At 34.9% G+C, this 24192-nt stretch overlaps 2 protein-coding genes across 4 annotated transcripts; one reads left to right on the top strand and one right to left on the bottom strand.

Moving 5' to 3' along the window:
- The first annotated feature begins 6129 nt into the window (after positions 1-6129).
- LOC135627270 (uncharacterized protein PHLOEM PROTEIN 2-LIKE A4-like) lies at positions 6130-8137 on the top strand. Of its 2 annotated transcripts, none has more exons than XM_065133292.1 (3): positions 6130-6382; positions 6974-7119; positions 7601-8137. In XM_065133292.1, the coding sequence occupies exons 1-3, from the start codon at positions 6323-6325 to the stop codon at positions 7986-7988; spliced, it is 594 nt and encodes a 197-aa protein (XP_064989364.1). In that variant the 5' UTR covers positions 6130-6322; the 3' UTR covers positions 7989-8137. The 2 variants fall into 2 exon arrangements, with proteins under 2 accessions (XP_064989364.1, XP_064989363.1); XM_065133291.1 differs by having other exon boundaries at positions 6172-6382; positions 7595-8137.
- A 781-nt stretch (positions 8138-8918) lies between these two features.
- LOC135626627 (uncharacterized) lies at positions 8919-17744 on the bottom strand. 2 transcript variants are annotated; one of them, XM_065132062.1, is made up of 7 exons: positions 17625-17744; positions 16608-16704; positions 12263-15571; positions 11865-12107; positions 9952-10110; positions 9584-9727; positions 8919-9502 (listed from the first exon to the last, which is right to left on the bottom strand). In XM_065132062.1, exons 2-7 carry the CDS (start codon positions 16674-16676, stop codon positions 9242-9244), a joined length of 4185 nt encoding a protein of 1394 aa, XP_064988134.1. In that variant the 5' UTR covers positions 16677-16704; positions 17625-17744; the 3' UTR covers positions 8919-9241. The 2 variants fall into 2 exon arrangements, with proteins under 2 accessions (XP_064988134.1, XP_064988135.1); XM_065132063.1 differs by having other exon boundaries at positions 16620-16704.
- Between the last annotated feature and the right edge of the window lie 6448 nt (positions 17745-24192).

Below are 24192 nucleotides of genomic sequence, written 5' to 3'. Positions count from 1 at the left end.
CACTAACATCATTCCTACCTCTAAAATAATAATAATAATAATAATAAGTTGAACCCTATAAATATATAGGGAAAACCCAAAACAAATTTATCCAAATACAACAAAAACAAAAAGTAACAAAAATTATAAAATTAGCATTGTTGACCAAAGGTTGACTAGTGTTGACTATAGTCAACTTTACTTCCTCTCTTCTCTATGGTTGCTATAATAAGCATAGTGGTCGGCCAACGATGCTATGTCATGTCAAAGAAGATGCGATGTTGGAGATCTCATTCATGTCTTGTTCCCCGAAGCTCCGTTTATAGGAGCAACGGAAAGCAGTGAGTCACACCCGCGAGCAAAGAGGAATGATGGCTGATGGCTGTGGAGGCGGTAACGCCGAATTGCTACAGCTCGAGCGGATGCATTGATGAGCTCACCGAGCATTACGCCAGCGAGTAGAGGTGTTGGCTGATAAGTAGATTATGTTCGATGTATCATTGCCCTCACCTACTTGTGGGCAATGCAAGTTTCCTCGCATGCATGGGTGGAACGACGACGGAAGGGTGCTGCTTACCGTCCATGATGGACAAACGTAGGATCGGAAAGGATGTTGTTGCACTACCAAGGACGACTGCTTACTGTCGTTAGAAGTGAGTTTATTGGTTGACGACCTACTGTGGTTGCTAGACCTGTTGGAGCGCGATAATGCAAAGTTGTTGCTACTACCGATGGCAACCTTGTAAAGGGCGGTGGTCGATTATGGGTAGGGCACCGGTCGCTTTAGGCCGTGGTACTGCTACAATTGGCGATCCAACATAGGATTGGAATGGATGCTGTCATGTTACCAAGGACGACGACTTGTTGTCATCGAAAGTGTGTTGATTGGTCGATGACCTACCATATTCGTTGGACCTGCTAAGGTGTGATGGTGCTACTGTCTGTTGTCACAAACAGTGATCGCACATCCGTAATAACTTCATTCAACAAATTATTCGTTCGTTTTTATATGCTTGTACAGATATATAACAGTATGTTTTGTTTTGGTTTTATGTGTTTTTGCTTGAAAAATGTAAATAACGATAGTTGGCAGCGTTGTAGTATAATCGTCCGTCGTGCCAAGCTAAACTGCTCCAAAATAGCTCTATTTTTACATGTCACAACCTATTTTCTGTAGACCGCAGGCTCATGCAAAATGACAACAATCTCAACATCCTAGAACCCCCCGGGTGGCACCAAGGGGATGGGATTTCGGGGTAATGTCGGGTGTTGAACAATGTTCATAAGTACGTACATTAACTTGACGGAAACTTACCTTCGCACTCGGCACCCAGTGAGCAATTGTTTGCGAACTTGTAATTGTTCATTCTACCTTCTAAAGTCCTTATTTTCTCCTTCCTCTCTTTTCTCTCTTGCACTCAAGATGCTCATTGAATTGCTTGTAAACCTTACCTCTTCGCGAGATATTGAGACTTGTCCATCGTTTATTTTCAAGTTAATCAACTTTCTATTTCGCATGTCTTTCGGGACTTATATAAGATTACAACTAGGTTGATCCTTTGCGAACACATATATTGCAAGGGCGCCTTATGACTTAGGCAATCCCAACTAAGTTTGAGGAGTTGGCACAAGGGTGCTTCACAACTTTAGCAATTCCAGCTAAGTCCATGACTTTGCTACAAGGGTGCCTCACGACTTAGACAATTACAGTTAAGTTCGTGACAGTGCAGTAAAATCATTGCTACTACTGACAATAGCTTAACAGAGAGTAACGATTTATTATGATTATCGGCTCTACCATAGGTAGCGATTGCTTTGGGTTGTGTCACTGCTATTGTCAATGATTATTGTGTGCAACAACACAGAAAAGATGTAACTGGGGTGTGATGTTCAGTCGCTGCTAAGGGTGTTGAAAGCATGATGTTTGTGAAATATTATTTATTTTCACATGAAAGCATAATGTTTAATTTTGGCTGTAATTATTACTTGAATGTGCTTATTAAAATTTATACTCGATTATTATTGTATTATTTATTGAATAAATTTTAAATAATATTATTAAAGAAAAAATAAGTAAATATTATTTATGATTTATATCCCTAAGTTTCATCCAACTAATAGCCATCAAAATGACATAGGATGTAGGCTTATAAGATGTGAATGATCAAAATCATGAAATCAGATATGGGTGATGATTTATATAGTAAATATGATAAATTAGGTCAAAATTCTGACCTATTTGCTAAATTCTTATGCTCAATATTCATTATCGAGAGTGCCACAATAAAATTGTATTAGTGAAAGACACAATCATATCCTAATAGATAAGCCTGATAAATTTTCTTATGTACTTGAATCAATATCGAGTGAAGCACTGAAAACTAACATATATATTTTGAATATATTTCCTAGTAAGTTAGTTCTATTAATTCCTTTTGAGTTATAAATTAGTAGAAAATCTAATTTAAGATATTTAAATATTTAAGATTGTCCAACATATTTAACCTATATGAAAATAAGTTAGATCTAAGAATTATTTTTGGATATTTTATTAATTATTCAAAAAAACCCAAGGGATGCCGATTTTATTTCTCTAACCGCAATACCAAAATAGTTGAGTCTAACAATATAATATTCCTATAATATGATAAAACTAATATAAGTGAAAAATCTTTAAGATTTGATATTGAGGAGATATAAGTTGATACTCTTTTATTATTTTTATTTAAAAAATTATTATTTCTTAAATTACTGAATAAATTAAGAAAAATGAATAACACGATGATATTGATGAACTTCCATATGATAAAAATATCATTACTGATAAACTTATAGAACAAACCACAATCGACACCTTTGAGAAGATCTAAAAGAGAAATGAGACAAATCAAATTTTATGATTATATGGTATATCTATAATAATCAGATTATAATATAAGAAAAAAGAATGATTCTTTAATGTTTTCATAGGCTATGGAAGTAGTAGTTCTAAAAATATGATATGATGCCATAAAAGAAGAGATAAAATTATTGGACAAGAATGATGTATGAGAACTTATCGAATTATACAATAATTATAAAAGAATCAATTGTAAATGAGTTTTTAAGACTTATCTTAACTCGAAGGATAATATCAAACGATATAAAACTAGACTTGCAGTCAAAAATTTTATTTAAAAAAGAATATATTGATTATAATGAGATATTTTTAATTTTTTAAAAAATCTATTAAAAATTATCATGACTTTAGTAAGTCATTATGATCTTAAGTTATATCAAACTGATATGAAAATAACTTTTCTAAATGAGAATTTAGATGAAGAAATCTATATAGAAGGGTTCGTAAAAAAGAAAAAAGATTATTTGGTTTGTTGAGAAATCTATTTATGGTCTTAAACAAGTTTTCAATAGTGTATAAAGTTTCATGATATCATTTCTTTCTTCGGATTTAATAAAAATACTATTGATCAATTTATATATATGAAAGTTAGTAAGAGTAAATTTATTATTTTAGTCTTGTATAAACATGATATCCTGCATGCCAGTAGTGATCCTAATTTGTTATATGAAATCAAGAACTTTCATATCAATAATTTTTAGATGGTTGATATAATTTAGATAGTTTATGTTATTAGTATAGATATTATTGGAGATCAATCTCAAGAATTATTACAACTATCTTGAAAATTGTATATTAATTGAATCTTAGGGAGATTCAATATGCACCATTGATCATCAAATGCTACACTTATGACTAAAGACAAAAATTTTAGTCTAAGCCAATGTCTTGAAAATGATGTGAAAAAGGAGTCAAATGAAAAATCTTTCATATGTATACGCAATTAAAAGTCTATTATGTGTTTGAATCTATACTAGACCATATATTATTTTTGTAGTTAGAATGTTGGGAAGATACTTGAGTAACCCAAGAACGAAGCATTAAAAAGTTATAAATAAAGTTATAAGATATGTGTAAGGGACGAGATCATATGTTCACTTATTGAAGGTCCGATCAATAAGAAGTGATAGAATATTAGAATACTAATTTTGCGAGTTGCTTTGATCATAGGAAGTCGCTATATATTTTTGTTAGCTAGGGAGATAATTTTCTAGAAGATTGCTAATCAATCTATTATTGTATCGTCCATAATGGAATCAGAGTTCGTGGTGTGATTTAAGGTTACTAATGAAGTTTTATGACAATAGAATTTTATCTCAAGACTTGGTGGTCGATTTAATTAGCAAACAACTAAAGATATTTTGTGATAACACCATAATAATTTTCTTCTTTAAGAATGATAAGTACCTAAGTCATTCTAAACACATTAAAATAAAGTACTTGTTTGTTAAAGAAAAAGTCAAGAAATGTCTAAACCTGAGCATCATCTTCTTAATGATGGTTGATATATTGACTAAGGCTTTATAGCTTAAAGTGTATAAAGAATATATTCTTAAAATGAGTTTTATGAATAACTTATAAAATATATGATAATACATGTCTAAGTGGTTATTATAATTAATATTATTACTTACGTAAATAATAGTTACTATTTTTACTATCTTATTTTTTATTTATGTATGCACGTATTATCTTTGTACGTGATAAGAGACAAGTAAAATTATAAAAATCATTGTAAATTATATTGAGAAGGACTGAGACAATGTTATACATAGAAGAAAGTATGAGACAAATGATATACAATTGCTATGCTTTGCATTCGTAGTATGTTAATATTATGGTATTTGTTAAATCTGTTAGCATGTTTTCTAAATCTATTTGTATAAAGAATATATTCTTAGAATGGGTTTTATGAGTAACTTATAAAATATATGATAATACATGTCTAAGTGGTTATTATAATTGGTATTATTACTTACATAAATAATAGTTACTATTTTTACTATCTTATTTTTTATTTATGTATGCATGTATTATCTTTGTACGTGATAACAGACAAGTAAAATTATAAAAATTATTGTAAATTATATTGAGAAGTACATAGAAGAAAGTACGAGACAAATGATATATAATCGTTAAGCTTTGCATTGGTAGTATGTTAATATTATGGTATTTGTTAAATCTATTAGCATGTTTTCTAAAATCATGCATGTATAAATTATTTTTCAAAACTTAGAATCCCAGTAAAATTATTTAAAAAACAAAATTTTATTTTGGTATTATAATTTTGAATGTTTGTTTTCCATCTCTTTGGTTTATGAGCTAAGTGGGAGAATTTAACCATATATATATATATATATATATATATATGTTGTTCATAACCTAATCGGTAATGATCATAAATTTAAATGTCAATATTTATATAATTCAAAGATATCGATATTGATGGAAGTGAATATTAAAGATGTTTTTTCTACACCCTTTCTACATTCAGATTTAAATGTCAATGTTTTATGATGAAGTATAACTCCATCAATAACGATCAATAGGTCTTAGGCCAAGTAGGTGTGTATACTATGTTAACTTTTGCTTAAACATCGGAAGTGGGCAATGCATATGATTGACTTATATGGATCTGATGAGTATACTATGTTAACTCTTGCTTAAACATTTTGGTCCATTTAACGATAATATTCGATATAAATATATCAAAGAAAGATGCATACATCTCATTTTACATATTATAGGCATTTCTAATAGGCATTAATCTACAGGAAAGCCGACCGCAGATTTCCTGAAGACAAAGAAAAAACCATGGTCCCATTTCAAAGAAAAAGTTCAGTAGGTGGTGGTGGGTGTTACTTGGACATGACTCGACGAAGATTCTGAGCTATCCCCTTTGCCTGCAAATTTCTTTACCACTTGTTATGAATCAGTGGGTGGCATACTTTTGTGAATAGGTAAATATATTCTTTTTTTCTTTTTCTTTTGCTTTTGTTGATACCGCAGAAAGAGATAAAATATCTTCACACATCTTTTCAGATCAAAGATGATAATATTTGATGCTTTGATTTCAGCTATTGATATCTGTGCCGTGCATGTCGGATTGGGGAATCTTTTTTTCATTTCTTTCTTAAACATCCAAAATATTAAATATTAAGAAATAAAATGATCTATAAATATATGCAAATAGCATCGAATTTAGCATACATTATTATTTTAATTATATTGTACTATCTATCAGTAGGAGAGCTTCCATGGCACCAAAGGTGAAAGCCACCTCGCCCTCCCTCCGTCTTGGTTCGAGAATGACTTGTGAAGGAAGGAATGAACTGTGTACACTGTCTTCGACAAAGGAAAATATTCTCTTTCTTGTCGTATAAAGGAAGCAGTGCAGTGCAGTGCAAGTGAAGAAGGCAGAGGAGGAAGGCAGCCGCGGCCGAGATGAGTCTTCAGGGACATGCTGTGGAGTGCCACACGTCTCACTGGCTTGCTGATCATTCTGTAAGTGAGGAAGAACACAGTGTGGAGATTCGAGTTCATTCATACTGCAATACTCCATCTCAATATGCACCGATAACATTTTGAGATTGTTGATCTAATTGTTGTTCTTGCGTCATGAAGCTCGAGTAGCTGCTTACGACTCTCCACAGAGAAAACTCTCGTAGTGGTCGATAAACTGATTTAATGTTATGACAGGCCTTTGAGATTGATATCAATATATATCAGCATACTTTTAAGACTGTTGATCTTATTCTCGTTCAAAATGCTTGATGTTGTCAGGCGAGGGAGGCATCAAAAAAGTTAGCTTCTTGGAATTATGCTAAAAGCAAATTCTCATAGTGTTTTATAAACGGATTAACATTTTTTTCCCCTTTTTTTGAAACAAAAAAAAAGTAAAAACCATATTACAGGCTTTTGAGGCTGATATCTCTACTGGAAGTTTTTGTAGATGAGCTACATCCATGAAGAACACTTGTCTTTCCAACACCTCTATAATTGTTGCCATGCAGGAATAATTAATGTTCATGAGATCAAACAGCTCAGTTAGAAACTATAAATTCTCATGATGAGTTCTTTTCCTTTGTGGAACAGCAAGGAAGGGTTAATGCAGCTGAGCACATAATTCGCATCCCAGCAAAAGCCATGAGCATAACTTGGGGCCGTGATGGAAGATTCTGGAGGTGGAATGAGCTTCCCAGGGATGAGCAACCCAAGGATTTTTCCAAAGATAACCTATGGTATTGCTAAGATTCAATTTGTTCCACCTGATACATTAAGATAACCTATGGTATAGTCAAGATTCACACACACAATTATTCCCAACATAAGAAATAATTCACTCTTTGATCTTATAAAAGGTTCAGGTGGTGTTTGGTTGCTTGCAGCTGAAAATACCTACAAATAACAATTACAGTAGCAGTTTCATATTAGCATGAGGAGGTAAGATGCAAATATGCTTGTAACACCGGATAAAGACTTGAATTAGTTTACGAGTTTGATGAGTATACTACCATTAAGAATTTGAGCTTGATAGTCTTATTATTGGCAATCTGGACAACTTAACAAGTTGATTGATCGCTTATCGCATCGAGAGTTACGATAAGTACACATTTCAAATCGTAAATTTAGGTGTTTCATCATCAACTCCACAATGTAATTTTTCTGATGTGAAATGCTATGAGGAAACTTTGAAGTCACTAACTAGTGTAGCAGTGACAGTGTTGCAGAGCTCATTCAAGTGAATTGGCTTGAAGTGAAAGGGACTCTGAACCTGGCAAATCATAAGGATGCACTCTCTAAGTTCAAGGTTTTTGAGATCGTGTACCACATCAAGTTCAATATTGATGCTTTTGGGTGGAGCAAAGCCCCTGTCTTGTTTGAGCTGGTCACCCCAGATGGGCACAGGGAGAAGAGAATTGAGATCATGGAGTCATACAGGAAAAGAAGCTGTGAGTGGCTTGAGATCCATGGTGGGGAGTTCAAGTTACCCCAAGACATGAAAGGAGAGGTTGAGTTTGGCATATCTGAAACTGAGAGCCATTGGTGGAAGGGTGGTATGATCTTTGCAGGTGTCTCTATTAAGCCTAAAATGGACACTCAGAACTGACACTCCAGTCTGTGATTTCAGTATACCTTTCAGTACATGGTGCTCTTATGATGTGAATTATATTTGGGTTGTCTGGTGTTCTTGTGATCTGAATGAAGCTTGGGTTGTACTTTGAAACATTGTTGCTATGATGAGTTGCAGTTCTAAAACTACATTTGCTAAAACACACAAGTTTGATTCAACAAAAAGGTCTGCATTTGTGGTTTGTGATTGTGTTCTAGTTATGAAAATGATGTAATCCCAAATCTAGAGAACCATCACATCTCTACCCATTGAATCAGTTCCTACTCCTTGGATGAAACACTCTTTGAAGCATGGCAACTGATCTTTCTATATGAAAACAGAGCATCAAACATCTATCACCAACTTCTTCCTTGTGGATCCTCTCTTTTTTCTGCCTGGGAAGAAAATTGGAATCTACAGCTTGGGTTGTAGTTTGAAACATTGCTCTGATGAGTTGCAGGTGAACAAGGGATGTTTGATACTGTGGGCTTGATCTCCAATTCTAAAGCAAGATTTGCTCCAGTACATAAACTTTGATTCAACACAAAGTGTCTACATTTGTGGGTTGTGATTAAGATGTAACACTATAAGTTACTTAAGATCTAGAGAACCAACACATCTCCAACCATGGAATTAGTTCCTACTCAAATATGAACTCAAGAACCCAGAATTTGGGGATTAAGACCTACTTCTTATAATACATGATGCAACACTATGGTTACTTGCTTCCTTGTGGATCCCTTTTTTTCCTTCCTTTGAGGGAAAATTTGAATCCAAATTGTTCCAAAGCAGATAATAAATTCTGTCAAATTGTGGCAATGACGAAATAAGTATTAGCAAGCTTCAAAATGTATGGAGAGTAAAGAAGTGAGCTGTCAGTAAGCTCTACTGAACAATAGTAGCAACCTCAAAAAGTGGCTGATCAGATAAGCAAAAACCTGTCTCTTTTCAGAATATTAACAAATAGCACAAGGCATTATTTCTTAGTTACAGATAAACATCTACAAGCTCATATACAGCAAGCAAGTTGCATGCTGAAGGGTTGAAGTAAAACAAAACAAATTCCTAACCCAAGATGAAAATATAGACTCCTTAAAGCTTGAGTCTTACAAGGTAAAGATAAAACTTGCAACAAGAAAATCAAAGCCCCGGAAATGATTTTGTAAATCACATTCCCTTACCAACTTGAGCATTTGAGAAAAGAAATGGGGTGGTTCCACGATGAAGAGACTGGAAGTCCTTAACCCATTCTAATATCGCTTCCCAAGAATAATACCAATGATCATTGATACCAAGCCCACTCCCAGGACGAACTTGAAGGCCGTGGCTCCTGAATGCTCTTGGACAACAGAGGCGTTTGGATTTACAGTGGAAGCCTCTGTATCCCGGTGCACCTTGTCACTTCGTTTCTTGCTCTTTCTCTTTGATAGTGTTGAGGTGTCCAATCCAAGGTCTCTTGATTTCACCTCAGTCGCATACTGCACCTCTGACTGTGAGGTTTCATTCTTCACCTGCAGGGATAGAAGTGTTTCCAAAATAATGCCATAAAGAGAAAGAAACTTGACCTACCAAAAGGATTTAGTTGATCTTACATCTTGTGCACTTGTGCGAGCCAACTGCAATGTGTTCTCAAGCTCTGCAATCTTCTTTTCCATTTCAGCAGTTTGTGTCTGTTTAAGTCTCAATTCATTAAGTTCCACCTCAAGAAGCGTAAGCTTTTTGCTTTCTTCAATAACCTGCGAGTTCCGAAGAAGTCATATACAAAATGCAATCTTCAAGATATGTGCACTGTTTGTTGCAGATTTTGAAAGATTGATTGCCTCATAAAGTTCCTAGCAGAATGTGGATGACACTTTATGGACATTTATAGGTTCTATATGAGTATCTAGGTTGATTCATTTTTCTCAAACAAATTTGTATACAAATCTGAAGGTATATGAACCAACATATATGTGCCAACCTTCTCCTTGTACTGGTTTTCAGCTTCTAGTAGCCTCTGCTTAAGCTCCTCAACTTGCTTTTCAAGAAGTGTGGCATGCTGATCCTTGGACTCTAATGCATCAAGTGACTGCTTCAGGGAAGCTTGCCTTTCCAACTCCTTTTTGGTGTCCAATTCTTTCTGTAAAATGTAATCACTTAGACAGCAGAGATCACTAATGACAATCGAAAGTCTATATGAAACTGATGATTGATATATATCAAAAGAAACTTGATAACACAAAACAAACTAATGTAGCATATATCTTGGCATCACTATGTTCCAATAATACAACAAGAAAACCTTGTCTTGTTTAATGTTCACAATATAAACACACACACATAACATCATATTTACATGTACCCAAAATGTTTCACTTGTACATTCTCCTGCAACTATAAAAGCACGTTAGAAATATCCTGCAATACACACAAATTAAACTTCACATTGACATATATGCATCCAAATTCTGCATTTCTGCATGCATGTTCTCCGAAAGGAGATATACGTTTGCATACGTATCTTATGTTTCAGGTACATCTGCCAAGTAGTTGGAAATGATGGCATACCCCTTTTTCCTCTGTGTATTCCTTGAAAGGTTAACATGCAAGCCATAATAATTAAGGTGCATGTATATATTCATACACAACAAAAGACTATATATTGCCCACAAGGCAAATTGGCACCAAATATGTGTGGGCTACAAGGCAATTAAGCACCCTATAACGGAATAATCTTTTCAATTTAGCTTTTGATAATGCTAAAAGTTATGAACAAAAAAAACATGTCTTCTTAATATAGATGGACTAAATATAATATGACCTACAAGAAGGGTTAGAATTTAGTCTCCATATCTGTCTCTGACAACATGCACCCTTATGTTTTGCATGTTACTGTCAGCAGCTAAGTTGCCTGTGCAGACAAGCATCATCCCAATAGATTTCTACCAATTCAAAGATTAGGACTACCTAAAACAAGCCTGATATTAATAAAAATTGATCTAGATTGCCATTTCATATGGTCTTAAGACAGGAATTTCAATGTCAGGACCAATTTGATTCTACTTGCCAGCCTCCCTTCCTATTTGATTCACTTTCTCTTTCAAGCCTGTGAATTGTGGTGATCACTATCTTGAATTTGATTTGTTGGGCATTTAGTTTTCCACATATGAGAAATCTCTATCTTCGAGTTTTTCTTCTAGTTACAAGACAATCTTCAAACTAAGAAACATACCTCAGCTTCACCATACAGACAGGTAACTGTTTTGTATTACTACTATAACAATTTATTATTGTTTAACAATACGCTATCAGAATATATTGGATCAAAACAATGTCCATTAGTTTTAATGTTTTATTCACTGTGTGATCCTATTAGCATGTATCGTAAAACTTTTTGCTTCTCTCCCCTTATTTTTGGTTCTCGTGGATCTTACTCATATGTTTTCTTATAATACTTTTCATCCAACACCTGATCATCTATACCATCACCAATCTAGACAAAATCACCTTAGGTGAGCCAAAACATTGTGTCCCTCTGCAAGTTAGGCACTTAAAAAGTCAAAAAGTTTTAATACTACGATACTATTCATTCAAATCTTATGCTTTTCATCCAGTGAAATTACTTGCACTTTGGAATAGAATAGTTGATGACTCAAATTGCTACAGCGCAGCATTCTTAACTAAATAGATATAAAACAGCAGCCAGAGTTCAGTGAGATCCATAATATAAACATATTGTATCACTAGAACTATGCTACAAAATTAAACTTCCAGAAGTCAGCAGATTTTGCCAAATTAAATAATACATGTAATGACTGCAAGATGATTAAGTAACCAAACTTCTATTGCTGCAAACCAGCATCTTTTGAAGGGTAAAAAAGTTTAGGAACGTACCTCTTGGCTATAAGCTTTCTCAGCTGCTAACAGCTTTTGTTCAAGCTCTTGAATCTGCTCTTGCATAAGAGATTTCTCAGCCAGCTCCGCTTTAAGATTTTCCACAAGAGAGCTGAGAGAATTTTCCCTTGCTTCCTGTTCACTTAGCTTTTCTTTGAATTGGATTTTAGTCACCTCAAGTTCTTTCCTTTCCTTTTGGTGCATTTCACTGAGCATGCTGTACTCTTTTGTGGCAGTGGTTATCTGCAATGATACTTCTTAGATGACAAATCCATTTCCCAAGATGAGTTGCTCACAAATGTGAAATACAAGAAATCATGCTCCTAAATTACAAATTAGTTGTCATAGAAATTTAGGTATCTGATTTTACATGGATATGACTGTATGTATTTACCAACCTGTGATTGGAGTTCCTCTTTATCAGAGTGATGAAGTTGCTGGAGATCCTCCAATTCTTTCTTAGAAGCATGTAGCTGTATGGATATATCCTCTTTCTCTGTAACAACTGTATTGAATGCTACTTGTAACTCATTCAGTTTACCATCATATGTTGCAAGCTCCTCAGAGAGACTCATGTTTTGACTGGCTAAACCTTTATTCTCAGTTTCGAATTCATCAATCATGCCTTTCAACTGCTCCGTAAGTCCTTCCAGATGCTGTAACTTAACAAGAGCCTCTTCCAATTCACCCTTCTGATTTGCTGCAACAACCGCTGACTCACTAGCTTGTTCTTCATAAGTTCTCAACTGAGTTTCAAGTGCAAGCAGCTTCTCATTCAGGTCCCTGGCTTCCAAATCTTTCTGCTTGTATTTCTCAATAGCTTCATGCAGCTGGTCTTCACTTTCTTTAAGACGAGATTCAGTCGCAAATTGAAGTTCCATGCCCCTTGAATGTTCATCAGTTAATTGTGCTATGGTGCTTGCATGAGAGGCAAGTTGCCCAACAGTAGCCTCCTTCTCGGAATGTATGGATTTCAACAACTCATTTAGCTCATTGACTTTTTGCTGACGAGCTTCCAGTTCGTCCTTGAGCTTTGAGTTTGTCATAGCCAGCAACTCATTTTCAGAAACTGTCTGTTCACCTCTTAGATTAGCTTCCATAACATTTTGCTTAAGCTCTTCAATATTGTTCCCAAGGGAAACCAGCTTCATTGCATTTGCCTCTAACTCTGCCTTAAGTGAGGCAACATTTTCAGTAGCTTCAACTGCCTGTTCTTTATAAAATGCCAATTGTTCTTCAAGATATTTTAACTTTTCATTCAATTCTTCAGCTTCAGACTCCTTTTGCTTAAAGCTCGCTGCTGCTTGTTGGAGCTTTAACTCTGAATCCTTGGCTAAAGATTCATTTAATGAATTCAACTCTAGGTTTCTTGCAGTAACTTCCTCTATAGTCTTCCCATCATGTTCCAACTGTTCTCCAGCATATCTAAACTTCTCAAGTAGCTCTTTTTCTCGAATATTTGAAGCCTCAAGTTCTTCCTGAACACTTTCCACTTTCTCTCTTAAATGTTTCAGCTCATTTTGCAACATCCGAATTTGATTCTCAGATTCATAGAGTTTTTTCTCATGACTACTAGACAGGTCTTCAATTGTTTTTCTTTCTTCCGTAACTATATTTAGGCTATCTGTCAACTCCCTCTCCTTCTCATTTGCAGCTTGCAGCACAGCTTCAAGACTTTCTGTTCGTGTCTGATATGCTACAAGTTCTGTAACAAGCTCAGCAACCTTACTGCTGTATTGCTTGGATTCAGCCTCAACATCTCTATGTTTTGCCTCTGTGATGCTGAGTAGTTGCTCAAGTTCCTGTGTCCGATGATTAGCAGCTTCCAACGACAGTTCCAATTCTCCCACTCTCCTTTCAGAATCTTCAGCTCTGGAGTGAGATGAATGAAACAAATCTTCCAGCTCAAGATTGCGGTCATGCTTTGCAGTAGCATGTTCCTCATGTTCCCCACACTTTTTGACAAGATCATTAATCTGCAGTTCAAGTTCGGAGTTCCTTGAAAAAGACTTGCTCAAATTTGATTCCAATTGGCCAATTCTATCTTCATAACCCTCAAAATGGCTTCTTGACAATGCATTTTCTTCCTCTACTTCTTTCAACGAAGCAGTGAGCTGTGATATTTTCTCATTAAGTTCGTTCTTCTCATTATGTGCATCAAGGTATTTTGTCTCTGCAGAATTCAAATGTTGCTCGAGCTCCATATTGCTCTTCTCAGCGAATGCCAATCTCATTTCAGTCTCCTTCAGCTGTGATCTGATAACCTCTTCATCTGCATTTGCTGCCTGGAGCAAACCTTCTAGCTCAAGGTTTCTTTTAGTAGCAGCCTCTGTGGCCATTCTGGATTCATGATGGAGCTGTTCAAGCAATTCCATCTTTTGCTCAAGCTCCTTCTTATGCGACAATGCTTGTGATAGAAGTGAGTCTGTTTTCTTGAAATTCTGATCAGCCACATTTAGTTTGGCCTCCAATTGGCTATTAAGTTCCTCGGTCTCTAACAACTTTGTTTTAAGATCTGTCACAGTGCTCTCTATAGTTTCCTTTTCTACTGTCAAGTTCAACAAATCATTTCTTAAACTTGATATCTGCACTTCTTGGTCCTTGAAGCAAGCTTCAACCATTTCCCTTTCTTTTACCTGTTCCTGAAGATTCAGTTCCAGTTTCTCCAAATTAACAAGCTTTGTTTGGAGATCTTCTCTTGAAGCAGAAAGCGCATTTTCTAGTGCAGTTACATCTTCCCTTAACTGCTCTTCAGAAACTTTTTGCAGATTTAATTCTTCAGTCAGTTTATGTATGAAAGAATCTTTAGAAGCAAGGTTCTGCTCCAGTTTAGCTATGTCTGATTTTGAGATTTCTAACTTCTCCTGAAATTTTGAAAGCTCTAATGAAGTACTTTGAAGTGCTTCTTCAATATGTTCTTTTCCTGCAAATTTCTCGTAGAGTTCCTTCAACTCCTTTTGTAAATTACTCATTTGATCTTCCATCTCCTTTGCAGTCATATGTGCCAGTTCCAACATCTTCTCTAGATCCAATACTTTCCTTGATTCTAACTCTGCTTGGGTACTATTATGTTTACTCAGTTCTTCGAGTTTATGCAGCTCACCAGCTGAGGATAGTAACTCTTCTTCAAGTGCTTTTATCCTTTCCCTTGAGATCTCCAGATCTGCGGACAACCCCGTGAAAGATTCCCTGACATCTATAAGCTCCTTATGCTTCATATCTGTAGCTTTTAGTGCTTCCTTAAGGGATTCAAGCTGTAAATTGTACCTCTGTTCATCATCTAAAGCCTGATTTTTCATCAATTTCTGTCCAAGTTCCAGTTCCTCACAACGCTTGCTCTTTTTTTCTAACTTGTCATTTGCAAGATCAAACTCAGATTTTAGGAAGGCTTTTTCAGCTTCTGAACTATTTAGTTTTCCAAGGACAGTTTCAAGTTGAAGCTCTAAATCTTCGATCTTCTCTTTCATTTTAGTAAAATTGGCATTTGCTTCTGAATTGCCAGATTCATGATTGACAGTGAGTAAGGTTTCCTCCGCTTCCACTATTGGATTGAGCAGGTGGGAGCTTTCTTTTGCATCTACTAATATTTCCTTCTCTACCTTTATGAAGTCCCCATCAGATGCAGACTCCTCCTCGTCTTTATTTCCTTCTTTTCTCAGTAAGTCTGTATCACCGTTCGTCAGTCTTTCTTTTTCATTTCCACCTACCTGCGATTAAAATATCCTCAGAAAAAACAACTATATTTTCTTTTAGCAAAACAACAAGTAGGTTACTTTTTAGATACAATACTTGGTTGAGCTTTGTCGAGCTCAGTGGCAGTGAAGTTCAGAGTTCCTAGTCTGTAAAATTGATATGACTTTGCTAGAAAATAGACATGTGACTTGGACCTTGAGGTTTTGCAGACATTGGGATTCGGGAATTACATCGATACATGGCATGTCCAAAATCATGGAAATCACTATTTGTCATAATTCTTGTTTTGTTTAAAATTTAAAATGAATGTTTCCTTCGGCTCCAGCATACAATAAATAAGATTTTCTTCATTTAAAGGTTACTGAAGGCCTTAGGAACTAACTGCTTAAAAGAGAAGCAAAAGAAAGTCACGAAGTTGGGGAAACACTCATGATGTGGATAGATCTTGCATTAGCTTCTTGTTACTTAATTTCAATTCTCAGAAGATCAAAGCCTAATATTTATATTGCACATGCAATTTTATAAAGTTTCATGCTCATTTAATCAAGGCCAACATCATTCCCAGGCAAATGCAACCCAATAAATTAAAGGACATAACTTGTACATCTGCTGATATATATAATATGTACATGCACATATACATATATACATAAATTTAAAGCTTCATTAATATAGGATCAATGACAGCTCTAATGGAGCTCATACATGACCACTATATCAGGCAAAAGCCCACCATCATTGATGTATGGTGTATGCAGACTAGCAATCACTCCAAAAAAAAAAAAAGCTTCGGTAGGTTTTCCTTTTTCCAGTAAATCAAAAGGAGGCAGGGTGTCTCCTTTACAAGGAAGAGAATCAAGAGATGATTCAGACATGCAGTTACCCAATTCTGAAATTGAACAAAAGCAGACAGTTTTAAAATTGTAATACTTTCGAAGAACTTTCCCTATTAAAAAAGTCTAGCTTACGTTACTGCAGCAAGATATGCACTTTTGCATTGTTTATAGTTACACAAATAGAAGTGCTCATAAGAAGGAAGGAAATGATTACTGATGTATTAACCGTTTCAGACAGCTTCACTTCAATCTTGTCCGAACTTGCTTGCAAGTCTTCAGCCATTTTATCTTCCTTTACAACTCCTTCACACCTGACAAAAAACAATCAAAAGGCTGCTTATGCATGCATAAATGAATAACAGAGATCGTACCAGATTAAAGTAGTACTTTTAACCAAAGAAAATGGAACCGTAAAACGTTTCATGCGCAAATTAGTAGGACTGCATTATTGGAAATATTGCCTTAGCATTACCCAATAAGAAAGATGGTGTCTTAATTACCCACCATCAGTTTCATTTGGGACCAATTTTGACCCATTGAGAGAACAACCAGGATCATCAGATTCCGTTTACCATCCACCGGAACTGGTCAAACTGGACTACCAGTGTGCGAGCTGGGCCACCTAAACCAATTAGGCTGCAGGGGTCCTATATATTATGCAAATCACATCTGCTATCAACTAAGTTTTATCAGTGACTCCAAAGGCTTCATCAGTGAGAAGGATGCAGAGATCTGACTGCGATCAACTAAGTTTTCTCACTTTGGTTGTTTAATTGTTTGTATGCTTCCTGTGTTGTTTCTAGAGAACGAATCAAACACAAATGAGCAATACAAATGTTTGAAGCATTTCAGGAATAAAAAGATCAAAAACAGTGAAAGTTTCCACCAAGAAAATGATATATCTAGTTTCCAAAAGTAGCTAAATTCTATAGAGCACAGTAGTGATCGATGAAACATTAGAAAACTAACAAAAAAGGGTCACCTTCGATCGAACGAAGCGGCACAATAAAAAAAAAAAAGATCCGATCTTACTACGATTTATAGAACAAAACCAGAACTTTCTACAGAAAACGATCGATCCGGTTGAGAGCCTGCATCACCCAAAAACTTTGACCTTGCATTATCAAAGATCATAGCAGAAGACGAAACTAGGCATCAAGATGATCGAAGACCAAAAAGTAAAAGATGAACTCGACGCTGGATCAAGAACGAGATAGCTCCAGAGACTTGCCTTGATGAGATCGAGTGATCTCACGATCCGAGTCTTGGCGCCGATCTCGCCCTCGGCTTTCCTTTGGTCGAGCGAAGATTACAGAGGGAGAGAGAGAGAGGTGGGAGAAGCGTGGGGGAATCTTTTTGTACGAGAACGGCAACAAGGGGAGCTCCCCAGGGGCCCGCGTAGTCCCGTCACCGCCCATTCCGAAGCCGGGTGTGGTTACCGCATAGAACAATGTCCTTAAAATTACGAAAATGCTCTTACGTAAAACTACGATTAATTTCACGTTGGGACTAAAATGCCCCTCGACAAGGTTTGACTCCACAGCGGCCATGAGATGCTGATTTTGACTTGGATTGTAAGGTTGATTATATTGTTGTGGTAATTCTAATCGACATAAAATATTTTCTTCTTCTAAAATATTACTCTTTATCTTTAATTTTTAGGTATGGATTATATACTTACAAACATATCATGTCTACCACTATATTTTTTTTTCCTTTGCTAGAGGGAATAAATTAAAGGGGAGGAAAACTGAAAAATAAGCCAAATTGAGACGAGATGGCAAACCACAAACATTGTAGACATAGATTTAATAATGTCATGGATACATATACTTTTCCAATTGATTGAATATATCAGAATTGATTGCAGATGGACCCATTAAAATCTTATTTTTTTAGAACTAGGGCCTGTATCTATATGAAAACATAAGATCACATTATGATGTTGGATACCCTTCCTTGAAACATAAATATGTCTAATTAAATAAATTTAAATTATTATTAAATTAACTAATCATTCTAATATCATAGTTCAATTATAATTATTTATTAATAAAAAATGTAAAATTAATATTTTATTATGCATCATACAAATTATAATAATTCTAATATCAAATATCTTAAATCATAAATAAAAATTAGTAATAAAAAAATAAAAGTATCATACCTCTCTTGATATATCCTTTTCTTAAAAACATTATTCCTCGATTCTCTCACGGCTAGGGTTTGTGAGGAACGAGGAAAGGGACATCCCTCTTTATATACAAGAAGAAGAGTTCTTCGCAAAAGATAAATAGTAATTTAATTTTTTTTTATATTTATAATTTATTTTTATTTCACTTTTACATATAAAGATAGAATTGTAATATATATTTCCTATGGTTCACATACAAAAAATAAATTTTGAACTATTCTAAAAAGTACATCATTTATTAGGAAATAAATCGATTAATAATTTAATTGATCGATAAGGAAATCAATTTTAATCGTTTCTTTAACCACACTATAGAAAACTAATAATTTAAATAAAGTATCATATTATTTATGATAATTTGATTTATGTTAGGAAAGAAAAAAATCATTGGTGATTACAATGGTAATGCTAAATAAGGTTGTCATTGCTAACCTTCTTGTCGATTGTGATCGGCAACATCACCATTTCCGTCGTCAGCTCCTTTGTCATCCCTATAGCCAACAACAAGTAGAGATAGTGTGAGTTGATAGCAAATGAACGTTATAAATAGGAGAGGAAGGGGGTCATGTTGATGACACCGTCATTGTTAGCTTCTTGCCAACAAACCTTCAACGGAGTGTTTGTCTAATTTCATCAATTAAGATAAGAATTATAAACCCTTCAAGATAATTATATAAATGCTAAAATAAAATTTTAGAAAAGCTATCAATACAAAAATTATAAGAAATGTTACTTTTGGCAAGAGAAAGCTATGTTAACAATTTCACACCAGATTGTAACTAAAAATAAGAATTAATCGGTTCAAACCTAAATATAAAAAACTATCAATAATAATCCTAAAATATGTTCCAAATATAATTACGCTTCTCTTGAATAACTCTACTAAATTTATTGATCCAAACTTAAGATCTCAACATTTTAACAATATTCACCAACAAAGACCCTCTTTTAGTTTTAGATCATCAATATCTTCTTATTTCATAAAAAATAATAAAATTCTTATATAATGTCAAAAATATAAATATAAGTAATTAGAGAACAATCAACTACTATCAATAAGAAAAATTAGTTTCAAAGAAAATTATAACTTTTACCTTAAAGAAAATAATAAAAAAAATTTATCATTTGAGAGAGGAGGATGTTGCCATCGACGAAAACATTGTTACTCGTAGTCGGAGAGAAGTTGATACCAATGGTGGTGGCTACTCAGTATTGCCATTGATAAATATCAATGTCGTTTGTAGTGCTGCTTGATGTTGCCAACATAATTGCTATAAAAAAGTTAATGTCGGAGGGGGCAGAATCCTATCGCCATTTGTAAATACCAAAGAGGAGTAGAGGAGTTCGTCATTGACATTTGTTGCTAAAGAGGAGCAAATATATTCGTCATCTTGGAGAGGGGAGGAAACTATCATCGTTTGTAAATACTAGAGAGAAGTAGAGTTGTTTGACATTATCATTCACCACCATCGGAGAGGAGAGGATACCACTACCATTTGCAAATACCAGAGAGGATCATAGGAGTTTATCATTGGAGAGGAGTAGTAGAGTTTGCTATCATTAGAGAGGGGATGATATCATCGTCATTTGCAAATACCAGAGAGGAAAGGATGTTGCTACTATTCACCATTAGAAAGGAGCATAGAAGAGGAAAGGAGCACTGGTTGTCAATTACACTAGAGTTATACTCATTTGATGTAACCCTCATATAACTCCCTTTTATCTTTTGATTCAAACTTGATATGATCCACTTCATAGGATTCGATCCGAATCCATTTAACCTAGACCGTGAACATAGTCATTATAGAAAAGTTGATGTCGGAGAGGGCAGGATGCTATCACCATTTGTAAATACTAAATAGAAATAGAGGAGTTCGCATTGACATTCATTATCGGAAAGGAGCAAAAGAGTTCATTGCCATCGGAGAGGGGAGGAAACTATCATAGTTTGTAAATACTAGGGAGGAGCAGAGGAGTTCGTCGTTGTTGTTCGCCACTATCAAAGAGGAGAGGATGCCACCACCATTCTCAAAATACCAGAGAAGAGCATAGGAGTTCATCGTTGTCATTCATCATTAGAGAGTAATGGAGTTTGCTACTGTTAGAGAGGGGAGGATGTCACCGCTATTCCCAAATATCAAAGAGAAGTAGAGAAGTTTGCTACCATCGAGACAAATATGTTGTCACTATTCACTATTAAAGAAGAGCAAAAAAGAGAAAAAGAGCATTGGTTATCAATTACACTAGGGCTATACTCATTCGATGTAACCCTCGTATAATCTTCTTTATCTTTTAATTCAAACATGACCTAATCTATTTCATAGGATCCGATCCGAATCCATTTAATCTTCTTTATCTTTTAATTCAAACATGACCTAATCTGACCAAACACACCCTTAGATTGATCAAGTTTAAATCAAGTTACTAAATTCAACAAAAAGGGCCCTTGATTTTAAGAATATTTTTAATATTTTAAATAAAAGAGGTATCACTGATAAAAATCAATATCAAAGATTGAACCTCATTATTGAGATTTTTTAGGTAAATTATTCTTTTTCTTTTTATCAAAACTAATAAGACGAAATAGGATAAGTTATCGTCAAAAGTCATGATAAATATAAGAATTTCTACGTAGAATATAATATTTTGAATAGACTTGGATGGTTGATGTTTTCTAAAAATAATATATCTTTTATTTATGTATTATATAAACATATAAAACCTTTGAGGACTCTCACATTGGCAATAAAATTAGTGATAAACTTAATGAATCAACAAGAGAAATTAATTTCAAAAAATTATTAATTTTTCTTAAAATAAAAAGGAGAAGTTTGTCGTGGGAGAGAGGAAGATATTATCATAGACATTATCGTTCATAGCTGGAGAGGAGATGAGGTCGTCATCACTCGGTAATGTCATCAACACAACCGCTATAAAAAAAGTTAATGTCGGAAAGAAAAGGAGTTCACCACCGACATTCGTCTTCGTAGAGGAGCAGATAAGTTTATTATCATTGAAGATGGGAGAATACTATCACTATTCATAAATATCAGAGTGAAATAGAGAAGTTCACTACCACCGAAGAGGGAAGGATGTCTCCACTATTCACAAATACTAGAGAGGAGCAGAGGAGTTTGTCATCACTGTTCGTTGCCATAGAGGAGTAGTGGAGTTCGCCAAGAAAAAGATGTTATTGTCATTTATAAATACTAGAGAGGAATAGTGAAACTTGCTATCCTTAAAAAGAGAAGAGAGGAGCCACTATTTGCCACTAAAGAGTAGAGGGGGGGAGAAGCATAGGCCGTTGATTATATTCTCATTTGTCTTTTTATTCAAACTCAACTCGATCATTCTCGTAGGATCTGACTTGAATCCATTTGATTTGGACCGAACCAAACTAATCTTTGCATCAATCGACTTTAAATCAAGTTATCGGGTTCAATAAAAATGATCCTCGATTTGAATGGTATTTTAAAATTTTTTCTTATAAAAATCAAAGATGGGTGCCATCTCGTAAAACTTCATTATTCAGTTTTTAAAGTAATTTATTTTTTTTCCTACCAAATTCAATATTACGAAGACCAAATCAGATGAGTTGTCATCAAAGACCATGACAAATATAAGAATTCCGACATAGAATCCAACATTTTGAATGGACTTGGACGGTTGGTCTTTCCCCAAACACAACACATCTTTCATTTATGTATCAGAGCATCACATATTTATATTGGACTTGGTGGTAGTAAAGGTGGGCAGCTTCGGTGAGCAAAGGGGGTGTGGGGGGAGGTGGTGGTGGGTGACATCTTGACAGGGAAGAGAGGTAGGTGGGGGGCCCGAGCTCCACCGACCAAGCCGACCTCACCACCTGCTTGACAAAAGCCATTGATGGCGGCTGTCTCTTTTTGCTCCGCTGAGGAGCCAGCGATTTGGCTTTTGTTCTCTTCCTTGCAAGAAAAGGCATGCGCTCCTTTTCTTTTTCCCTTCTCCTGACCTCAACCTCTGCCGCCCCTCAATTGACCAGTAGTTCGCTGGTGACAGATTGAACGGCTTTCCTTCTTTACAGAAAAGTCCGAGCTCCTCTTTCTTTTCTTTGTTCCGTTTCTGACCTGCATTTCTTTCTGCAATCCTTCACTGACCGGCGTTAGCTGGTGACAGATGAATTGGCTTTATTAACTATAATATATTTATGTATCATAGATTTATTGATTGGCAGCTGCGATAAATTATGCCAACCCTGTTGGGTCGATCTGTTGTTTCATGTTCATCAATTTTGCTGAATGAAATCGAGTTAGAGGATGTTGGGATGATCCATAGCTGAAACATTAACAATATTGAGTAAATTTGTTCCATGATCATCACTGAGTGAATCACTTCTGTGAAAGAATTTGATTTGGTGGATGATCCAAAATTCATATATGAACAAGAAATGAGCTGTTCATCATTGTTCTGATCCTGTGATATCAGATCAAACATAAAGAGGAGGCTGTAAAAATTGGAAAGGAAAGTAGTACCTTTTATTCAGCTTCTGAGAACAGTATTGAGGAAAATGAATCTGATTTGGAGGGTATTTGGATCTTCCATAGCTCATACATGAACAGGAAATGAAGTGTTCATCACTGTCTTAATCCAATGATATCAGACAGCATTAAGAGGAGGATGTGGGTGTAAAGATAAAAAGAAAATGTAGGGTCTTTCATTCAGCTACTGAAAACAACAATTCCACCCAGACCTCATTGATGAACAAGAATCGAAGTGCCCATCATGGCCTTAATCCAATTATATCTATCAGACCAAACATAAAGATTAAAACCTTTAATTCAGCTACTGAGAACTATATTGAGTATAACTGTTTAAAGTCCATTTCTGAATGATTTTGATTTGAAAGATATTTGGATCATCCAAAACTCACATGTTAAGTGGAACATGAAATGAAGTGTCAATCACTGTTTCAATCCAATGCTATCAGATCAAACATAAAGAGGAGAGTGGTGGTGGAAAGATTAAAGAAAGAAAGGAGAACAATAGTGAGTGTTTGGATCATCCAAAGCTCATGTATTAACACTATTATGGTTTTAATCCAACCATATCAGCTACTGAGAACAACATAATTATTTGTTCTGTCATGAGCCATTTGCTGGTTGAGTGAACCAAAACCCCTCTCAGCTACAGCCACAACTGTGACCATCAGCTGAAGAGGAGTATGTTATTAGTCCATGAAGTATGGGTGGTTTTGCCCACTGAAAAGCTTTGTCTTCTTGTCATCTCATGGAGCTAATATTAGAATGCTTTTCCTGTCATCATTCATGAGGGTAACCTTTCCCAAAGCTAAGTTGGGGCCCAAAACAGATATATATATATATATATATATATATATATATTTAAATTCAACATTGGATCTTTTTTCAATAGTTTGGAAATAGATTAAATGGAAATCCATTGTGGTTTGGATACAATGGATTGTAATCTTCTCTCATAGTAGATTTAAAACATAATTTAATATGCAGTTTCAAGAGAGAAAATAAATAAAAAGAAAGAGGCAGAATAATTTTTTATATTTATCTGTCTACATATATATTTTTCAGAGATCTATACATCACTATAAAAT

Source organism: Musa acuminata, chromosome BXJ2-11 (assembly GCF_036884655.1).
Source record: "Musa acuminata AAA Group cultivar baxijiao chromosome BXJ2-11, Cavendish_Baxijiao_AAA, whole genome shotgun sequence".
Classification (NCBI taxonomy): Eukaryota; Viridiplantae; Streptophyta; class Magnoliopsida; order Zingiberales; family Musaceae; genus Musa; species Musa acuminata.
This window is presented reverse-complemented; position numbering and strand designations above follow the sequence as displayed.

Bases quoted from the DNA above. Each gene is read 5' to 3' on its own strand.
- LOC135626627 (XM_065132062.1), bottom strand. From the start codon at position 16,676: ATGGCTGAAGACTTGCAAGCAAGTTCGGACAAGATTGAAGTGAAGCTG. The intron at 10,111-11,864 runs GTACGTTCCTAA...TACATTTTACAG, and splicing joins AGAAAGCTTATAGCCAAGAG to AAAGAATTGGACACCAAAAA. The intron at 9,728-9,951 runs GTTGGCACATAT...CGGAACTCGCAG, and splicing joins AAAACCAGTACAAGGAGAAG to GTTATTGAAGAAAGCAAAAA.
- LOC135627270 (XM_065133291.1), top strand. From the start codon at position 6,323: ATGAGTCTTCAGGGACATGCTGTGGAGTGCCACACGTCTCACTGGCTT. The intron at 6,383-6,973 runs GTAAGTGAGGAA...TTTGTGGAACAG, and splicing joins ACTGGCTTGCTGATCATTCT to CAAGGAAGGGTTAATGCAGC. The intron at 7,120-7,594 runs GTATTGCTAAGA...CTAGTGTAGCAG, and splicing joins TTTTCCAAAGATAACCTATG to TGACAGTGTTGCAGAGCTCA.